General features: G+C 35.4%; 1 protein-coding gene across 1 annotated transcript; it reads right to left on the reverse strand.

The window, feature by feature from the left end:
- Nucleotides 1–16,365: 16,365 nt before the first annotated feature.
- On the reverse strand, nucleotides 16,366–18,879 carry LOC128508431 (uncharacterized). Its single transcript, XM_053479773.1, has 6 exons — nucleotides 18,872–18,879; nucleotides 18,670–18,758; nucleotides 18,357–18,583; nucleotides 18,095–18,266; nucleotides 17,839–17,966; nucleotides 16,366–17,357 (listed from the first exon to the last, which is right to left on the reverse strand). The coding sequence occupies exons 1-6, from the start codon at nucleotides 18,877–18,879 to the stop codon at nucleotides 17,040–17,042; spliced, it is 942 nt and encodes a 313-aa protein (XP_053335748.1). The 3' UTR covers nucleotides 16,366–17,039.
- Between the last annotated feature and the right edge of the window lie 514 nt (nucleotides 18,880–19,393).

Genomic DNA, 19,393 nt, shown 5'->3' on the forward strand with positions numbered 1-19,393 from the left:
GACGAGCTGCGACTCATTAATCCTGGAGAGAATTAACTAAGGCCTGAGGTCTCGGTGTGTAGTTATATAGCATCACTTGGCTGTAAAAGCCAGCAAACGCACAAACCCAAATGCTGTCACTGTAAAACTAGAATACTGCTTGTCTACCTACTATACCTGAGATGAAAATAGAAAAAAACCTTGAAAGGAACCAGACTCAACAGGGAACCCATCCTCATTTGGGTGATAACAAATAGTATGACCATAAATCTTTCCCTGAAATATCTGTGTGCTTGGGGCTGAAAATGTAATATATTGAGAAATGTGTGTAAATGAATGTAAAGTCCACTTTTGTTGTTAGAGACTTAAACATTCATGGAAATAAAAAAAAAGTTAAATTTAACTTGATTTATTAATTATACCGCATATATTTTTAATGCTTATTGTTATTGCCATTCTTTTCTGTATTAAGTAGCCCTTTTTAGCAAAAGTGGAACATGTTAATTATCATAACATACAATACAAAACTTACTTTAAAAAAAGACATGTTACTGTACATACACCCCAGTGGAATTCTACATATATAACTGGCTGCCACTACTTATTTAAGCATTGTAAACTTGACATTTCAGGTTTAAAAACATTTCACTTAGTTTAAAAAAGCCAGGTGACACAATATTTTATTTACATTCAGGGAAATTATGCAGGTCATCCTCTTCTTTTTTGTATTTGTAAAAGATCTGTCCATTTGGCCGCACCTTCCATGTCTCTGTAGTATTTTCCAACATGCCATTTTCTTCCAGTTTTTGCTTGATCTAAAAAAAAGATTAAGTATTTAAGTGCTCAAGATTATTTCTAAATAACAGCTCATTAGAGTTGTTATAAAAACCTGTTAGTTCTTGGAAACTGTGTCGAGCATTAAAGATGTCTAGTGGGCATTCCTTTGTTTGGTTTTGTTCTAGGATGGGCTCTGTAATTTTATGTTATCTTTGTGGTTGTGTTTAGTTAAGTGTATTTCTAAGTTTGCACGTTATTCTGTGTAGGTCCTGTTCAGTTGGTTTCTAGTGTTTCCTTGTCTCTAGTGTCTCCCCTGTCCTTAGTGTCCTCCCTAGTTTTATGCGTCTTACTGTCTTAGTATAAGCTCATAGCCCGTGTAGACTCTAAGTGTGTGTGTGTTTCGCTCGTAGAAGCGCGAGAGTTTGTGTGTCGCTCGTATAAACAAGAGTGTTTGTGTGTCACTCGTATGAGCGTGAGTGTGTGTATTATGTCTAAAAGAGCCTGTGTTTAGTAATGAAGTATGTGTATTTTGTTTCCTGTTCATGTTCTGTTTTAGTTTGTCATTAAAAGACTTCTTTTTGGTAAAGTTAACCTTCTGCTCCTATGCCTGCCCTTCTTGTGCCCACACTTAACAACAACTAATAACACCCAGCTTGTGACAGTCCTCAAATTTAGTATTACAGAAAATAATAACTATAAGCTACGAACTTTGTGTTGATGGGCGTATTTCTTGTCAGTATGTTTCACAAGTCTATCTCTATTTCTACTCTAATCTGTATCCTTTCTCTAAATGGTTTAAGTTTTTATTTATTTCTTTATTTATGTCTTATTCTGTGAGATAAGTACATGTCTAAAAATATCATCAAAAAACTATGTTTAATATGTTTAATATGTCACAAAAAAAGACAAGCAAGATTGAGCAGACTGCTTAAGTGCAAAAAACTTCGAGCAGGTTATCCGCAAAGAAAAAGGTTAGATATTTCCACTTACTTGAGCTAAAACAGATGACTGCACTGCAGGGTCAAGCACACTTCCATCAGACTTTACCTGCAATCTTATTATCTGACCCCTCATTGGTGAAGCTGTGGAGCACACACATTCAGGTGCACACATACACAAGGAGACATTATTATATGGTGTATGGTTTTTGTTTAGCCAAGATGGGTAAAAAATGTTGTCCTAATAAATGTTATAGTAATTCATACTTTTGTAGTGTAAGACTGAAAATGATTACGAACTAAAGATTCTTAAAAAATTAATTAAAAAAAAATTAAGTTACCCACCAGTTAATATTTCTTATAAAACCACACACTTACTGGTGTAACAGAAGAAGCTGTGCAGGTTGGTGCAGCTTTCATCACTGAACAGTCCATCTTTAACTGATGCGCAGTTCGCACTACCTGGTTTTCCTGGAGCCCACGGAATATTTAAGGCATTTGTTCCATCTGCCCACTTCCAAGTGTCCCGATATAACCCAATCCAGCAATCACCGTATAAAGCACTAAAGGACTTTAAGTAGTTGTCATCTGTGCTGTTAAGTGAGATGGCCAGATCTGTGTAATATTGTCTGCAGTAATCCCGAGCTTTAAGCCAAGTCCTTCGAACATCATGGATGGCAATGAACCTACTAGCACCAGTAAAATTAGCTATGAAATGGCAAAAATAGGGTAAATAATCTCAGCTTAAGCATGTTGCAAAATTATCATTCAGAACAAAATTAAACAAATTAAATTCAGGATATTAACTCACCATTGTAGCATATGTAGGTTTTGTAAAACGTACAATCTAAATCTGCCCAGACTCCATATGACATTACTGCAACACACGATTCTTTCCCACCACCATTATTAGGCTCTCCACCACCCCAGTTTCTGTAAGTGGAATTCTGCAGTGGAAGATCATATAGGGACCAGCGCCAGCTATTGATGTCATTGTACAAACCAGCCCAGGCAGGTGTTGTCAGACTATTACTTGTTTTCACTTTATTCAATCTTAGCCAATCATTAGGACTTAGGATTATTGCCAGGTCAGTGTATACCTTCCTGCAGTAAGTCCTTGCAACAGACCATGTTACCTGTGACATGTTCAGCTCATATCTGTGAGGGACAGTTTGCACGATGGATACTGCAGCTGGGACAAGACCTGTAGGTGACATTTTATTTTATAATAAACAATGTAAACAAGTAATTTATAAAATAAAAAAAATCTATAATTCACAATCAAATTTTGCAGTTTAGTCTGGTGTTCCAGTATTCCCATTAAAAACATATGACCATTTTCATAGCAGGAGCTTGTTTCCTTGATTTGTTTTTCACTTTTACCACTAAGAAAACAAGGAAAGGATAGAAAAAAGGACACAAGGACAGTGGGTACAGTATAGATGGAGCATGTGTTTGCCAACATATTCCTGATATAACCCAATCCAGGCATCCACAGCATATAACAAATCTGTGTGTATATCAGTGTAATTAAACAACTATGGCCATATTATAGATGGAACATGTGTTTGCCAACATATAACACAGCACATAACAAATCTGTGTATACACAAATCAATGTGATTAAACAACTAGGGCCATTTTTTACTTACATTTTTATTTAATTCATTCATTCGTTTATAACAATTTTTGCAAGCTCAATATGTCATGCTAAAATAAATGTTTAACATATTGTTAATTTAAACAAAATAGAATGGCATTTGTGTGAATAAGAAACTAAACAACACTATTAATTTACTGTATTTTTATCATTTCTTTTTAGCATAAGTTGTATACATTTTACATAAAGTGTACACATTTTTATAATTTAAAGCAATTGATACAATTTAATTCTCAGCTTAAAAAACAAAACAAAAAAATAATAATAATAATAATTAAGGTGGCCCTAATCCCCACCCTAAACATTAGGGATAAATTAGTGATGCTATAAATGTATAATGCTATAATTGCTACTATTATTATTATTTTATTCAATTTTTATGCTAATGACGATTGGAAAACAATAATCTCCCATTAATCTGTTGTTCTTCTGTGCAAACTGCACTTGAGTAGCAAAATGTGAATATATATATTTTCTTCTTACCAGTGAGACACAGGCAAATAAAAATCCTCATGATGCATGGGTAACTGGACTGGAACCAAAATAAGAACACAATTTAAAAGTAAGTTAGTATTGAATAGTTTAGTAAGCAATTATCTAAATAAATATTTAGCTTCTTTTTTTTTTTTTTTTTACAGAAAGAACACTTTTAGCTTAGAGAAACAACAAACTAATAATCTGTTAAATATTATCATTTAAAAAGCAATTAATTATTTACATTTTAAATACCAATATTTCTGTTCTATTTTTATTATACAGTACACAGTGTTGAACTTTCCCAAATTTTGTCACATTAGATTCACAAACATAAATGTACTTCCTTGGAAATTTATGAAATAGATACAAACACAAAGTGGCATATAGGCTAATTGTAAATTGGATTTATATATATGTGTGTGTGTGTGTGTGTGTGTGTGTGTGTGTGTGCGTGTGTGTGTGTTTTTTAAGAAGTAAAATTTCGAAATTTTCAAAATTTTAATTCTTAAAAAAAAACACACACACATATATATATATGTATATATATATATATATATATTTATGTGTGGGTTTTTTTTTTTTTAAGAAGTAAAATTTTGAAAATTGTGCGATGTGTGGCATGTAGAAATTGTGTCTAATATGGCATGTACTTAGTACACAAATTCACGTTGACTAGGGGCAAAATAACTTGGTAAATTCATTATTACAGTTAAAATAACAGAAATAGTAATAAAAAAGGTGTTGGACTAATTTTGGAATTTACATCTCTGTCTCTTCATCTCCTCAATATTTATTTTGGGTTCTTCTTCCTCTGCATTGCTTCGCTGTATTGTCTGTTTCCCTTTAAAAGTCTACTACTGTAAGTCGCATTGGTTGTACTGCTTTTTAAGGGATATTCCAAAGTGTATTTGTAGTTGTTCTGAAACCTTTTAAGTTTTTTCCCGACCACAAAATGAAATTTGGTCTCTTAAAGAAACAATATTTACCTAACTTCTGTAATGACTGCAAATGAACACAGAATAACAATGGATGAATGAATGAATCAATCAATCAATTAAATTGCCACTGCTTTCCTACACATTGTTTTTTAAATACAGCTTATCCACATCATATTTATTGTTATTTTTTAGTCACAGACAACACCCCCAATATATCATCTTGTGCATGCCCCATTGCAGATAAGCAATTATTTAAATGATACAATTTCCATAAAACCTGATGTGTCATGAAATCTCTCACATTGTCTAATCCATCTTGTTCATTTTGAAGGATACGAAAAGTAGCACTGGATGTAATATTTATTAAGCTTAATTTTGCATGTGTCCCTGGTGTTTTGCATACAAGCTCATTTGTATGCCTTACACGGGTACTTTGTACTGTAGTCTCTACTATTACAGCTTTCCGGTTTAAGTGGTCCACCCCTTCACTGTCATTAACATGTAAGTAGGATGCAACAATATCAAAATATCCTAGATTTGCAATGAGCTCATGGTTTACCTACCTAGACATTTATATTTATAATATGCTAAAAGTTTAAACATTTAAATGGAAAACCGGTGACCAGAACCGGTCATAACATACAGAACATCTCTCTGCTATGAGATCCTATTCCTCTTATACACAAAAGCCATGCATCTGTGAGTGCTGCAATGTTATATATCTGCATCATTTTCCTTGATACTGTACATAATGTAATGTGATCAGAAGTGAAACAAAATGTTATATTGTGAATTTCCCCATGGGGATGAATAAAGTATCTATCTATCTATCTATCTATCTATCTATCTATCTATCTATCTATCTATCTATCTGTCTGTCTGTCTGTCTGTCTGTCTGTCTGTCTGTCCATCATAGTTTCCCACACAGCAGTGTTGTGTATATAATGTGTTGTTCATAGAATATCCAAATAAGATAATGATTTGTCAGAACATATTGAGAAATTCATTTTTTTTTTTTATTTCAGATCATTAATTTCAGCACTGAAACATAAGGACTGAGGGAAAACTTTAGAAAACTAGGAAAACTAAAAAAAAGGAAGCCCAGATATGGTCCTACTTTAGGATATAAAACTGTCCTAAACATATCATCTAAACATGCTATGAACCATCCAGCCACATGTTCTGATTTTTTGTATAAAAAGATATGTTTAATTAAAAATTAATCAGGACAGATCTATGCCAGAAATACAACGTTAGTTATAAGATAATAATAAATAAATAAATAAATAAATAAATAAATAAAAACTAACTGCTTATATGGAGGTTCTGCAGTGTAAGTTTAAGGGGGAGACTAAAGACATTAAACTGTTGATTAAACTGTTATCATTGGTTTTAAAATGTAGAAGATTTCACCACTAACAATGATCCATTTGACATTTTTTTGATCAGGCATGTTTGTATAGTAGATTAAAATTTTATAATTCATATTGCTTAGGTTGTGCTGAAAAAAAGGATGCCACTCACTGCAGTGCACAATCCTGACCTCTATATATACTAAAACATAATAATGCAAAAAATAGTATCTGGTATTTAAAAGCTACAGCATCTCATGTTCAAAGAGAACATCACTAATTTCCATTTAACAATGACCTTAGACATTTACCGCACATTTACAACGGTGATTAAGTGTGAAACATAGGAGTCCATTTAAGTTCCATGCATATTACATACTGTATAGACAATGAATGAAATTAAATTCTGAAAAAGTTTTAATGTTATGTTTTATGTCATATTCAGAATTAATATGTTATCCTGCTCATTGTAAATGTGATGAAAAGCACACTTAACAGGACACTATTCATTAATTCATTCATTCATTTATTTATTACTCATTCATTTTTAAATTCAACTGTTCCATTTTTAAAAAAACATTTAAACATACCTACGATCAAAAAATCCAAACGCTCTGTTGTAGATCTTCAGTCTTTGCACGCAAGCTTCCAAACTATTTCACCACACAGACCACATACAGTAGACTGATTTTCATGCTGTTTTCATTTTGGTTTTGACTCAAGCCTTCTTATTTCAATAAAACCAAATGCTCACTAATTGTCTTCAGAGTTCAGCACAGGTTATAAGTTTGTTTGGTTACCTGTAAAGCCATACAACAAACAGTGGGTATAATAAAGATAATATTCCGGCTTTAAAAAGAATTTGCATTGTTTATTCTTAATATTTTGAGCAACCGAACTGGCATTTTGGAAGTAAAATATGTAGGCATTTGAATCATAATTATTCCAAAATGAATGGAGACTGATTATAATATATATATATATATATATATATATATATATGTCTGTCTGTATTTGGATGTGTATACTGTATATATGTATATACTGTAGGTTTATATCCAGATTTTTTAACATGCTTAACATTTGGTGGATTGTAATGGTTCTTTGGGATTGCATAGGTGGTTCATGCATATCATTTCATGTACTCTGACAAAATTCCTACTCTGACAAATAGGGGACACCAAAGTAAGCTACACAGATACATAGCTGTGCAAATATATGCCTTTATCTATACTGTATATTGAAGTCTGACCACATCACCCTGGGAATTTTACCCAAGAACATATTTACCTTAAATAACATGACACTCAGGTTGTTGTATTAAGGTACACAATATATACAGATAAGATAAGAAATACAAAAATATTTATTCATAAAACAAATAATAATAAAAAATACCCCCAAAACACACATGCACAAGTAAAAATTAATAATAATTGAATAATATTTTCTGCTTTGTTTTAGTGGCAGGGAGCCAGGCTGTCTAGAAAAACCATGGTCATATTAGGCACCCTAGTCACATGACCACCCTATATGCATCCAATGGACAAGCAAAACAACACAAACAAGATCGAAACCCCCACCTAGGGCAACCAGCTCCTTCAATGTATGCAGTGAGTGCATAACAAAAAAAAGTACAAATTAAATCACTTAACCCAAGACATTATAAAATGCGACTGGACTGATTAACACACATGCACAGACACTGATTTATTATCATTCAGCAAATTTCAACATGTCGAAATTGTTTTTTTGTACAAATATTTATATTACTACCATCTATTTGCACAAGGACTCTGTTCCATCTCTGATACTACTTACAAAAATGTTTCATTTTTTTTTTTCATCATGCCATGAACTTGCACTACCTCAATCAACTATCACATACATGGGCGGGCTGGGAAAAAAGGTGGCCCTGGAATTCCTGGCCCACAGCAGCCCACCACATGTATCATAATAAAATGAACTGGACTCCATTTTAACACATCTTCTATTATACTGAACTTCCAGTCTCACACAGTTTGATAAAGATTAATCCATGCTATCTATTTCACCAAAATGAGGATGAGTCTGGTTCATCTCAAGGTTTCATCCTATTGCCATCTCAAGGAGTTTTTCCTTGCCACTGGTGCCGTCGTCCTCGGCTTGATCATTAGAGACAGTCTTATTATTTTAAATTCATACACATTCACATTTTATACAAACTTAATTAATTCTTTTGATTGTGTAAAGCTGCTTTGTAACAATGTCAATTGTTAAAAGTGCTATATAAATAAAATTAAATTAAATTGAATAACACATAGGCTTAGTTTCCAAATTGCCCGTAGTGTATGAATGAGTGTTAAAATGTGTTTGTGTGTGTGTGCGTTCCCTGCAATAGATTGGCACCCTGTCCAGGGTGTACCCTGCCTCGTGCCCTAAGCCTCTGGAATAGGCTCCAGGCCCCAGTGACTCTAAATACAGGATAAAGCGGTATAGACGATGAGTGAGTGAGAGTGAGTAACATAATTTGGGTCATATTTGTAAAACAAAAAAACAAAGGTAAGAACAATAAAACAAACAACATGTAAAATTATAAAGACCATATTTTACTATTCAGCGGGTATTGGCTCCCGCTTTTATGAAAATATTTAGCCCGCACCAGCCAGACATTGTAATTCAAATGAAAAAAGCCTTTATTTCACCCTTAAAATGCTTGAAAACATCGCCCTGTAAACTGGCAACAACATATGATTATGAATATGAACGATAAATCAGGTCATATTAATAACAAGATAATGATACATATTTTAAACATTCAAAAGTCAGCATTTGTAGCCTTTATCGAGCCTAGCCAATTTTTTATTTTACATTTGTATAGGGCAGGCCTACAGTTTACAGCCTACGCTAAATAAACACTGACTTTTTTTTTCATTTATCACACGTTAATGTTCATTTAGCGTTTTGCATTTAGCGTTTTTGTGACTGGAAGCGGTAGGAATATTTTGGCGCTTTTGTGACTTGTCACGTGACGTAACCTTATCAAAGAACTTAATAAATAATGAAAATAAATATTCTCAAAATATTTCTAAATATTTAATTATTTTTATTTTATTTTTGATTTTCATCACCCCAGCCCTCCCAGCAAATAAAGTGGCAATTTCTTTACCATCCCCAACCCGACCCGCGGGTTACCCGAGAGGTCCGCGGGTTACCAGACGACCCGCGCATCACTACTTGCAATTGTCTATTTCGTCTATACAACATCAGAAGAATCCTCCCATTTCTTTCTTCACAGGCTACTCAGGTGCTTGTTTAGTCCCTTGTTATTTCAAGACTGGAGTACTGCAACTCACTCCTGGCAGGTCTGCCTTTGTCTATCATTTGTCCTCTGCAGCTGATCCTGAATACAGTGGCACGTCTCGTTTTTACCCTTCCCAAGTTCTGCCATGCCACCCCACTTCTCCACTCCTTGCACTGGCTTCCTGCAGCTGTATCTTTAAATGACAACTCAAGACTTATCTGTTTCTTTAATACTTAAATTAATCCCTCTGTCCCACCTCCACCCTCCAAAAAGAAAATCACAAACTCTTTGTCACTCCTCTTTAACTAAAAAAGACACTAAAGCTTTGAAAATACTATTAATGTCCCTATTAAAAAAGGTGCACTACTGGATGAAGAGTGTTTGTGCTCTATAAAAATGCCTTTAGAATCTGACCGCGTGTTGTCTGGATAAATTCAGCATTTATTTATTATTTGGGTAAGAGTTAATCTGCAGGTTATATCTGTGAATATAATGTGATGCAGTTCATGAAGGACACAAGCTGAGGATAGATGTACAGGAGCTCGCGAGCTAAATGCTCATAACCAGGTTTATATTTTTCTCAATTTGGCTGTGGCTTTGCGCAGTAGCGCGAGCGCTTAGTTACCGAGCTAGATAAAAACTCTGAAGTGTTTATCAGTTAAGGAGTGGGGGGAGGGGGAGGTGTGTGTGTGTGTGGGGAGGTGAGGGGGGCTTCAGTACTCGGGAAGTTATAGTTTGGCTTCAGAGATGAACTAATATATACGAGTGTTATATCGCCTAACTTATTTGTATGAAAAGTGCAGTAAGTAAATTCTCGGTTAATTTAATGCAGACGATAATACAGACAGACAGTTGTTAACGTTAACAAAGTTTAATGGTTAAAGTTATCCCAGTTTATTTACATTCCAGAATTCCCCAAAACAGTATTTTACACACTCTGTGGTGTAGGTTTACTAATATCCTTTATATTTATTACAACAAGATATTCTGTAAAGTTTATTTATCTTTGTCTTCACTAAATTCTCCTGTTTTCTTTAATCAGAGCTCTGCTGTGGAGGATTGGGCGGGTCAGACGGATGACGGTTGGCCTTTTGGAGCTACTGGAGGAGCCCGAACAAGCTGTTGAGGGAGCTGTAGGACGGATGACGTCACAGTGCAACAGCTTTAGAATGATGTTTGGTCAGGTCTACTGTATATTCTGAACATAGAATTGCAAAACGTCTGATACTTTAGGGGGAAACAAAGAATTAAACAGTTTCATCTTTAATATTTTTAAAAAATGATATTTGAATATAAAAGAACCAGATAGAGACCCATAAGCAGCTGGTGTTATCCGGGTATTTTAATGACCTTCAAGCAAAAATTAAACATGTTTTCACCTGTTTTATACAAATTATTGTTTTACCTTTAACTAGTTTTGGAAGAATAAATTTTATTTTTAAAGTCATGTGTGCGTGTTTTAATTGTTAAGGGGCTGTTTGTGTATTTAAAAATACATTTACTTAAACCAACATATTCAATGTGCAAAAATGGGACCCGACGTTGTTTTAAATAGTCAAAGAGTTGGGCTAATAATAATGATAATAATAATAATAATTATTATTATTATTAAGTTTAATAATAATAATAATAATTATTATTATTATTATTAAGTTTGATAGTGTCGATTTTAGAGTGCATTACGTGCGATGCGAAAAGGAAGTAAATAAACACGTAGCAATGCAAAAAGGACAGAGCTGCGAAATATTCAAGCAATATAAATTCAACAAAGTGTGATCATAATGGTTGTTGTTGCTGTTGTTTAGGGTATAATAAATAATATATAAATAATAATAATAATTATTATTATTTTTATTACTGGTTATAGAAACAAATGAAAACAACAGTTAAACACTTGATTATATGTATCTGTGCTAGTTTGTGTTTGTGATTATGTGACCCATAATCATTTTTTCTCAGTATAAAATTTTTGGGGGGTTTTAAGAACTCCATCAGCAAAAACAAACTTAGAAGGAGTGGAAGGGAAGGAACCTCAGTGGAGAATACTGACTATGACATGGTGCTAATTCTCTGTGTGTGTTTTTGGCGGGGGGTACTTCAGACTTACTTGTCTGTGTGCAAATGTTTGTGTTAAACCAACGGAGAAATGCAGGAGCGCGCGCGCGCACACACACACCTCTCATCCACAAATGCTTTAACTGTTGTCTTGTAAATCGTTGATTAAACTTATGAACACAGCTGTTCAGCATCAGTCCTAATCACAAGCGCAGGGTCTGTTTTTGTCCTAAATTAAAAGACACCAATATGTTAATAATTTACACAATGATAACATGTTGTTTATGTTTAATGTTTATTTTGCGGGAAAAGGTAATAAGCAATATTTAAAATAAAACAAACCAGGAAGTAAGTGTTTTATACATTAAAGTGCTTTGTATAACCAAGTGCCCCAACAGACATAGCAACAGTGTGGAGAGTGTGTGCGCTGTGGGGGATTGGAAGGTGAACAAAGATAATCATTTACAAGACAAAAGACGTTGAGAGGTGTGTTATGCCCTAAAACGCCCCCCCTGCCACGGATTGCCCCCTATTACACAATCGCTATCTTCAAAGAAAAGCCGCCGCCCCTTTTCATTTAAACGCGTTAGCGAGTGTTTTTTCTTTCCTTACGCTCGGTTTTGTGGACATAGTTGCGTTCAGTAACACGATGGAACCAATAACCTAAACAGCAGCAACAACAACCATTATGATCACACTTTGTTGAATTTATATAGCTTGAATATTTTGCAGCTCTGTCCTTTTTGCATTGCTACGTGTTTATTTACTTCCTTTTCGCATCGCACGTAATGCACTCTAAAATCGACACTATCAAACTTGGAAATGAAATGATATCCAATCAAACAAAAATATAACGAAAACAAACTCAAGCAGAAGTTAAATTTTAAGCTTTACTTTGCAGCAAAATATTATCTACCAGTGTATTCAACGGAAATAGATAAAATACACCGTAATGTAAAATACTCTACATACTGTAGCCCGCATTTGTATTCCGTACCTACAACGATCGGTATAGATAAATTACAAATGTTACCATGTCTTTAAGTATTATTAAGGATGTCGTGAAAAATATTGCAATAAGTAGTTTTATTAATTAATTAATAAATTTAATCATTATTTAAAAATAGCATAAGCATCATGGATTGTGTATTGAGTGATTTAAATCTGTTTTATGAATCGTTTTTTATCCCTCTTTTTTACCACATCATCTATTTATGAAACTATCTTGACGTAAGTTATGTTATATATATTAAATATAGTAACCGGCTGCTTGGATACTGCAGTTAACTAAAGCAGTCAATGCTCCATCTGGCGGAATTATACAGCATTGCAACCATCTTTTTAGAAAGCGCATGGGGGCGTTTATGGGGCGGGGCATCGTTAACTACATCATCGCAGGGGATCACATTCCATGCACAATCACGGTCCTGTCATGGACCTACCATGCTCCAAGCGGCTGTTTGACGTGGCTTCCACTATATGCACTCTTGATAATATTTAATTGAAACTGTTCACAGCATTGTGCAACTGGGGAAATACAGTAAATCAAACATTTTACAGCAAACATAAACTCACTTAGACAGTAAACCTTACTGCAGTAGTTATGAAACAAAAAAAACAAAACTGAAAAACAGACACTGCTGCATATCAATCATTGATATCTAGACGCTCCTGTCTGTCTGCCCACATATTTGCATCAACATCACAGCGAATGTCAGCTCTATCTTTTGGAGTGTCGAATCCACCCTCTGCAGGACTCTGCTGTGATGTCATCACAAGCTGCATTCATAGCTGCTAGCAGGGTCATTTGGGTATGTGGATGACTGTCATATACCTTCCACCTCCAGGAAGAGAAAAACTCCTCAATTGGATTTAGGAATGGAGTGTATGGAGGAAGAAACTCCATAAGCATCCTGTCGTGTGCTGCAAACCACTGCCTGACTACAGCAGAGTGATGGAAGCTAACATTATCCCAAACCACTACATACATTGTCCGATTGTCACCAGGATCATCCCTTTCATTTTGTGGGATTAGGTCCCTATAAAGAGCGTCAAAAAAAGCCAACAGGTGTTGTGTATTGTATGCACCAATACGAGGAATATGGGTGTGCACGCCATTTTCTGAGATTGGTGCAAACATTGTAATATTTCCTCCTCGTTGGCCTGGGACATCAATGGAGGCTCTTTCTTCAATGTGATTTCGTCCACGCCGTCTGCCTTTTGCGAGATTGAATCCCGCTTCGTCAAGATATACAAACGTGTGCAGGGGTTCCCTGGCCTCCAATTCCAGGATACGCTATACAAAGGATGAGAATAAAAAAGTCTGTAATGGTGCATTTGGCACAACAGATTGTACAGTTTGAATTGTAAATAGGATTACAGTAACATGCATAAATGTAAGTGCAGTACATGGCTTAAACTTTTACAGTAAACAGAGGTACATATGCAAACATGTTTTACCTGTACATACTGGTGACGGAGCTCCTTCACTCGATCACTGTTCCGTTCAAATGGTACTTTGTACAATTGCTTCATGGACATTTCATTCTGTCTGAGGACTCTATGTCTATGGTGGAAATTGATATCGACTGAATATTTCCGAAGATGGTGCACAGTAAAAACAGAAGTGTTAATTTAACTCCTAAAGAGTTGAATTTGACTCTGTTTCAGATAACATTTGGTCCCACTCGAAATCAGTGTAAAATTTACTCTTTGGTCAGTGTCAAGTTTTTAGAGTTAATTCTACTCAATATTGAGTAAAAAATAACAATGAATTGTGTAAAAGTATTTAACACTGTAGTTTAATCACACTGTTAAGAGTAATATGATTACACAGTATAGAGTTAATTTATCTACAATTTTACTTAAAAAATGACACTTTAAGTGTAATGTTTACTTTATTTCTCTACAGTGTTTTAAAATATATATAAATCATAAGATGCATTGTTACTGAATTATATAGAACTATCAATACTATCCAAATAAAAACAAGCACAATAACACTAGATCACAGAACTCACAATTTATTGTGAAAAAGCATTTCAATGTTGAATTGAGTTGAACATTGAATTTACAATGCCTTGTATCTGACAGAAACATGTATAACAATGTTTTTTTACAAACATTTTTCTCTTACCAGAGAAAGCAATATGGCACGACAAGGAGAGTTGTTTCAGTCCCTCCATATGACATTTGTATGTCAAAAGGCCTAGGGTAATGCAGGTTGTCGACATGAAAACCAAATCCTGCTTTGATCAGATCACCTCATATGCGTGGAAATGTTCTTGAAAAGTTTCTGTAACTAAAGGCACTGTGAGTAGCAACAGTTTTTCACACATTATCAGAACTGACTCAATTTGAAAAAACACGGGCACTTCAGATTCAACTTTGCCACAGATAACCAAGTTTGGCCGATAAATAAACCCATTATGTTTCGCCCATTTAACCTTCATAACCTGAATGCTACTAGCCACTTGCATTGCCATAGCAATTTCAGAACCTCCTCTTACCATATTTAAAGACACCATTTTTCCTGGACCAATATCTAACCGACTAAAAGTTGTTGAACTTCGCCAACTGTGTGCCATATGAATCTGATGCTTTTTTGCAAGCGTTTTAGTAATATTTTTAAATGATTTAAGCTGTTTTTTGAAAAAATTATGCTTGCCTTCATACCTCATACACCAACTATGAAGGACAGGCCCAATTTTCTGAATGCAGCGGGGATAGTGGATAAGAAAATGGTGCTTTGGTAAAAGGTTTTTCTGAGGGTACAACTTCTTAAACAGTGTGTGGTGATCCACAATTAAATGTTTTAAATATACACATAAACCTTGAGATAACATGGGCGAGAATATAATGTTTATTATTTGAAGTAATAAAAGAAGCAGGCCCCAGTGTTGGTCAGTAGAAGTTACTAAATCTCCAAAGATAAGAGGAACATTCCGAAGTAAGCACCAGGACTGAACTGCATTCAGTCCCAGATCATTAGATCCTTCAGCTAAATTAACAGATACAGGCCTGTTGTTTCTCTCCATGAAACCATAATCAAAACTTTGTATTCTTGAATGTATTTCTGCTGATGTAACATGTTTTTCCTTCAAATACAGAAATAATAACTTCAATTCGTACTGGCCCACCCCTTCTAACACATCATGCATCACATCAACTGAAAAGTTCTCTGTTGTGTGAAAATACTCCAATGAATTTAATATGCATGACCTTTTCACACCAAAAACGTATGGAAGGGATGGATTACAAGCCATTTCTTGACAGTGAGCAGTGTGTATGTCTTTGGTGCGCAAAACTACTTTGGAAGAATCTTCAGAGAATTCTGTCTGAAAGTCCTCCTTTTCTGCTAAACAGAACCTGCAACAGTACCTTGCACTGAAAGACTCCACCAGTCCAAACAAACTATGTAAACCCAAATTATCACCAGTAACCTGTACTACAGTGCCACGAACATAACCATTGTATAATGGAATCTCAATACCATCACTCTCTAACACTTTAATGTCTCGAACAATGGGAGCAAAAATTTCACTAAAACCATACCGTTTAACATCTTGAGTATGAAATAAGGCGCACAGGTGTATGTTAGCCAAGAAAGAATTCCATTTTGGAGAGAAGTTTCTTAAAGTAAAATATACTCCACCCAATTTATGAATACCTCGCTTAGGACCCAGAGGGTTGGCGACCTCAAAATCATCATAGAACATCTGGATCTGTATTGTCTGCTTCTCAGTTGAGAACAGGGGGTGACTTTTAAAAAAAGATCCATCACAAATATCTCTCAGTCTAGAGTCGCTAGTAGCTGAGCTTTGCAACATTTCTGCAACATACTGACTTTTAAATATTGACTGCAGTGTAGATAAAATTGGAATATACATAAATTTATCTTGAACTACTACCTGATCATATGTTCCAGTCTTTTTATTTCGTCTTGTGTCAAATCTTGAACCAATCACACATTCAACTGGTTCTACTATTTCCCACTTGTCAGTCATAAATTTGGATCTCTTGTATTCCGAATTTAGAATTGTGAAAGGATTCTCTAACCCCTCAAAACATGCCTCAACTTTCTTGCACATTTCCGTTTCTCTTTCATTACTAAATACATCTTTTATCACTGTCTCTTTAGCATGCTCATGGATATCTTGAACGATCTCTTCCATGGAAATCACTACAGAATTCAGTGTACTTTGACCAACACCTGCTGCCTTTAGATCAGAAATTACAGCTGAACAACTATTTACAATGTATGGCGAAGATAACTGTGACTCGGCCTCTAAATATTCAGTCGACTCTTCAACATGAGAAACATTACCTGTATTGACGGTACTTTGAGGATATGAATGATCATAATCTACAGAATCAACTAAACTGCTTCCATGGCACTTATTAAGATGCTTTCTTAAACCAGAAAAACTACCAAAAGAACGTGAGCATCCTTCTTGACCACACTTCAGAAAAAGAGTCCTGCCTGTAAATAGCCCATGAATTACCTTAAAGTGTTTAACAAGGTTGTTTGGACTTCCATGGTCACTTTTGCAAAGAAAACACTTCATCGTTTTATCTCAACTAATGCACCATTCTTGCTCGCAACTCTGCAACTCTAGGAGTCTCCTTTGTTTCCCCCATGTCGATGTTATAAATGGTTGTTTGCACAAAAGTGAAAAAGCTGCTCAGAGAAAAACTGTATGACGTACCAAAGACGTAATGGGCTTTAAAGAGTTCGTCAAAAACTCCAACTGAACCTGTTGCCTTGCATGGAAGTGCATGCTTGTCAACCACAATGAAGTATGAGTGAATGGTGCTCTGTGTGGATCCCTGGGCGAGAAGGTAGGGCTGACTGCTTTGGGTGATGTTATCTAGATGTTGCTGCACACTGGTTCCAACCTACATCAAAGCACATTCAACAGAATTTTTAGGTGACTAACTTCTGACAATAGATCAGATCACCTTAAACTGTGCACAAGATTAAGGTTCCAGGATTAAAACATTCCAGGATTAAAACATTCCATGGTGACCAACAGTTTGAGGGTTCAAATGAGGGGTCAAATGTCCAAAAGTATATAATGTTTTTATTTATTTTGAAAACGACAGATTGTTTTGCTAGATAAGAACCTTATTTCTCTGATGGGATTGTGTCAAGTCTTTGAAGCAGTATTGAGACAGACTTTGAACCCTCATTTGAACCCTCAAACCGTTGGTCACCATGGAAGTCCATTATATGGAGACAAATCCTGGAATGTTTTCCGCAAAAACCTTAATTTCTTTTCGACCGAAGAAAGAAAGACATGGACCTCTTGGATGACATGGGGGTTAGTAAATAATCAGCAAAACAATTTTTATAAGTGAACTAATCCTTTAAGCATACCTTTTGAAATCTGATGAGCTGATCTACAGCTTGATATGCAGACAGCTTTCCCGGCCTCTTTCTACCTTGTGCAGATGGTGGTAGCAAATGTAGCAGCAGCAAGATGGCGGACATGTCACTGTCCCAGCCTACAAATAAGTACATTAGAACCTGGTTAACATTATGCCATGGCATAGTATTCAAATTGACAACTTGCACCATTACGAAAATGTATACTACACACCTACATTTAAAAGTAAAACAGTTCCATTCATACCATTCTCAACTTCAGCAGCTGACTCAGCATTGTGGATCAAATCCAAGAGCTCCGTGGTGGGTACAAGTCCGTGACTTTCCTTTATTACTTTTGCTTTGAAAGTGGTTGGCCACTTCTCCCAGAATTTGTTGGCCGTGGTCTCACCAAACATAAGTCTGAAATCTTGTTCTATCTGCAATGTAACACACACAGACAGAAGTGATGAGTGATGCCTAATGCTACATTGGATATTTTGGTGATGCAGTAAATTAAGATGTCATACCAGTCCTGGTGTGTCCAGAAATCGTGGGAAGACCAAGAAGACATCTGATGATTTGGCTTCATCGTTGACCATTGCTTGCCGATATATGAAGGTCATTTCCATCTTCTCGCGGACAGTCTTTTCATCAGCAGAGTGTCTCAAAACAGAAATAGCTGCTTCCACATCCTCATCAGATGGCGGAAGGGCTGAAGGGCTGACGGGCTGACGACCACGGCCTGGCCCACCAACTTAAGAAAAAATACAATGTTAAGAACTGATTTCTGTACAATTCACAGGTCACCACTATAATCACATCACTGATCAGTAAACATACCTTTAGGAGATTTGCTGACTGAGGCACCTCTCTCCTCTGCTGTTTTTCTTTGTATGGTCTTCAATCGCCATGCAAGGTATCCCGAACCACTCTCCGGATCGTAGTGATGTTCCTATGTGATTATAAATAAATTATAAATGAGTACTATTAACATTTCAAAGAGTGAATTTGTGCATAATGTTGCAATAACCCATTTACTTACATATCCATGCTGTGAGTATGGGTCTTCTAGATAGGGAAACAAAGCTACTATCCCCTGTGCATACATCACTCTGACACTTTTGGGGGGGGATGTCCTAGCATATGAATTCAAATTTAACATCACACTCAACTGACATTGCACAACACAATTTACATAATTAATAACTGTACAACAATAACAATGTTTCTTTACAGCCCATCTATATGCTAAATGCTTACCCATGTGTTTCTGTCATCTCAGCAGCAAGTATGTTAATCATCTGTCTTCTGGTGGTATCTGTCAGAGATTTGGTTTTTCCATACTCTTGCATAATGTGTTCACCACCAGGCTTTGATGTTAGTATTTTTTCAATCAACTATAGGTGGAATAAAATGTGCTTTCCGTTATTGTAAAACCATATGTAATGCTGAAAAAAAAAAAGCTATCTAAAGAACACTTCCCATGGTGAAACAACATTCAGATTGGACTTAACAGCAATTTCCACCACTTACCGCTTTTGCCTCATAGTATATGTGACATGGC

The sequence above is a fragment of the Clarias gariepinus genome, chromosome 20, assembly GCF_024256425.1.
Source record: "Clarias gariepinus isolate MV-2021 ecotype Netherlands chromosome 20, CGAR_prim_01v2, whole genome shotgun sequence".
NCBI lineage: Eukaryota > Metazoa > Chordata > Actinopteri > Siluriformes > Clariidae > Clarias > Clarias gariepinus.

Bases quoted from the DNA above. Each gene is read 5' to 3' on its own strand.
- LOC128508431 (XM_053479773.1), bottom strand. The intron at 18,584-18,669 runs GTATGTTTACTG...TTTTTTCTTAAG, and splicing joins AGTCAGCAAATCTCCTAAAG to TTGGTGGGCCAGGCCGTGGT. The intron at 17,358-17,838 runs GTATGCTTAAAG...GCTTTGATGTAG, and splicing joins AGCTCATCAGATTTCAAAAG to GTTGGAACCAGTGTGCAGCA.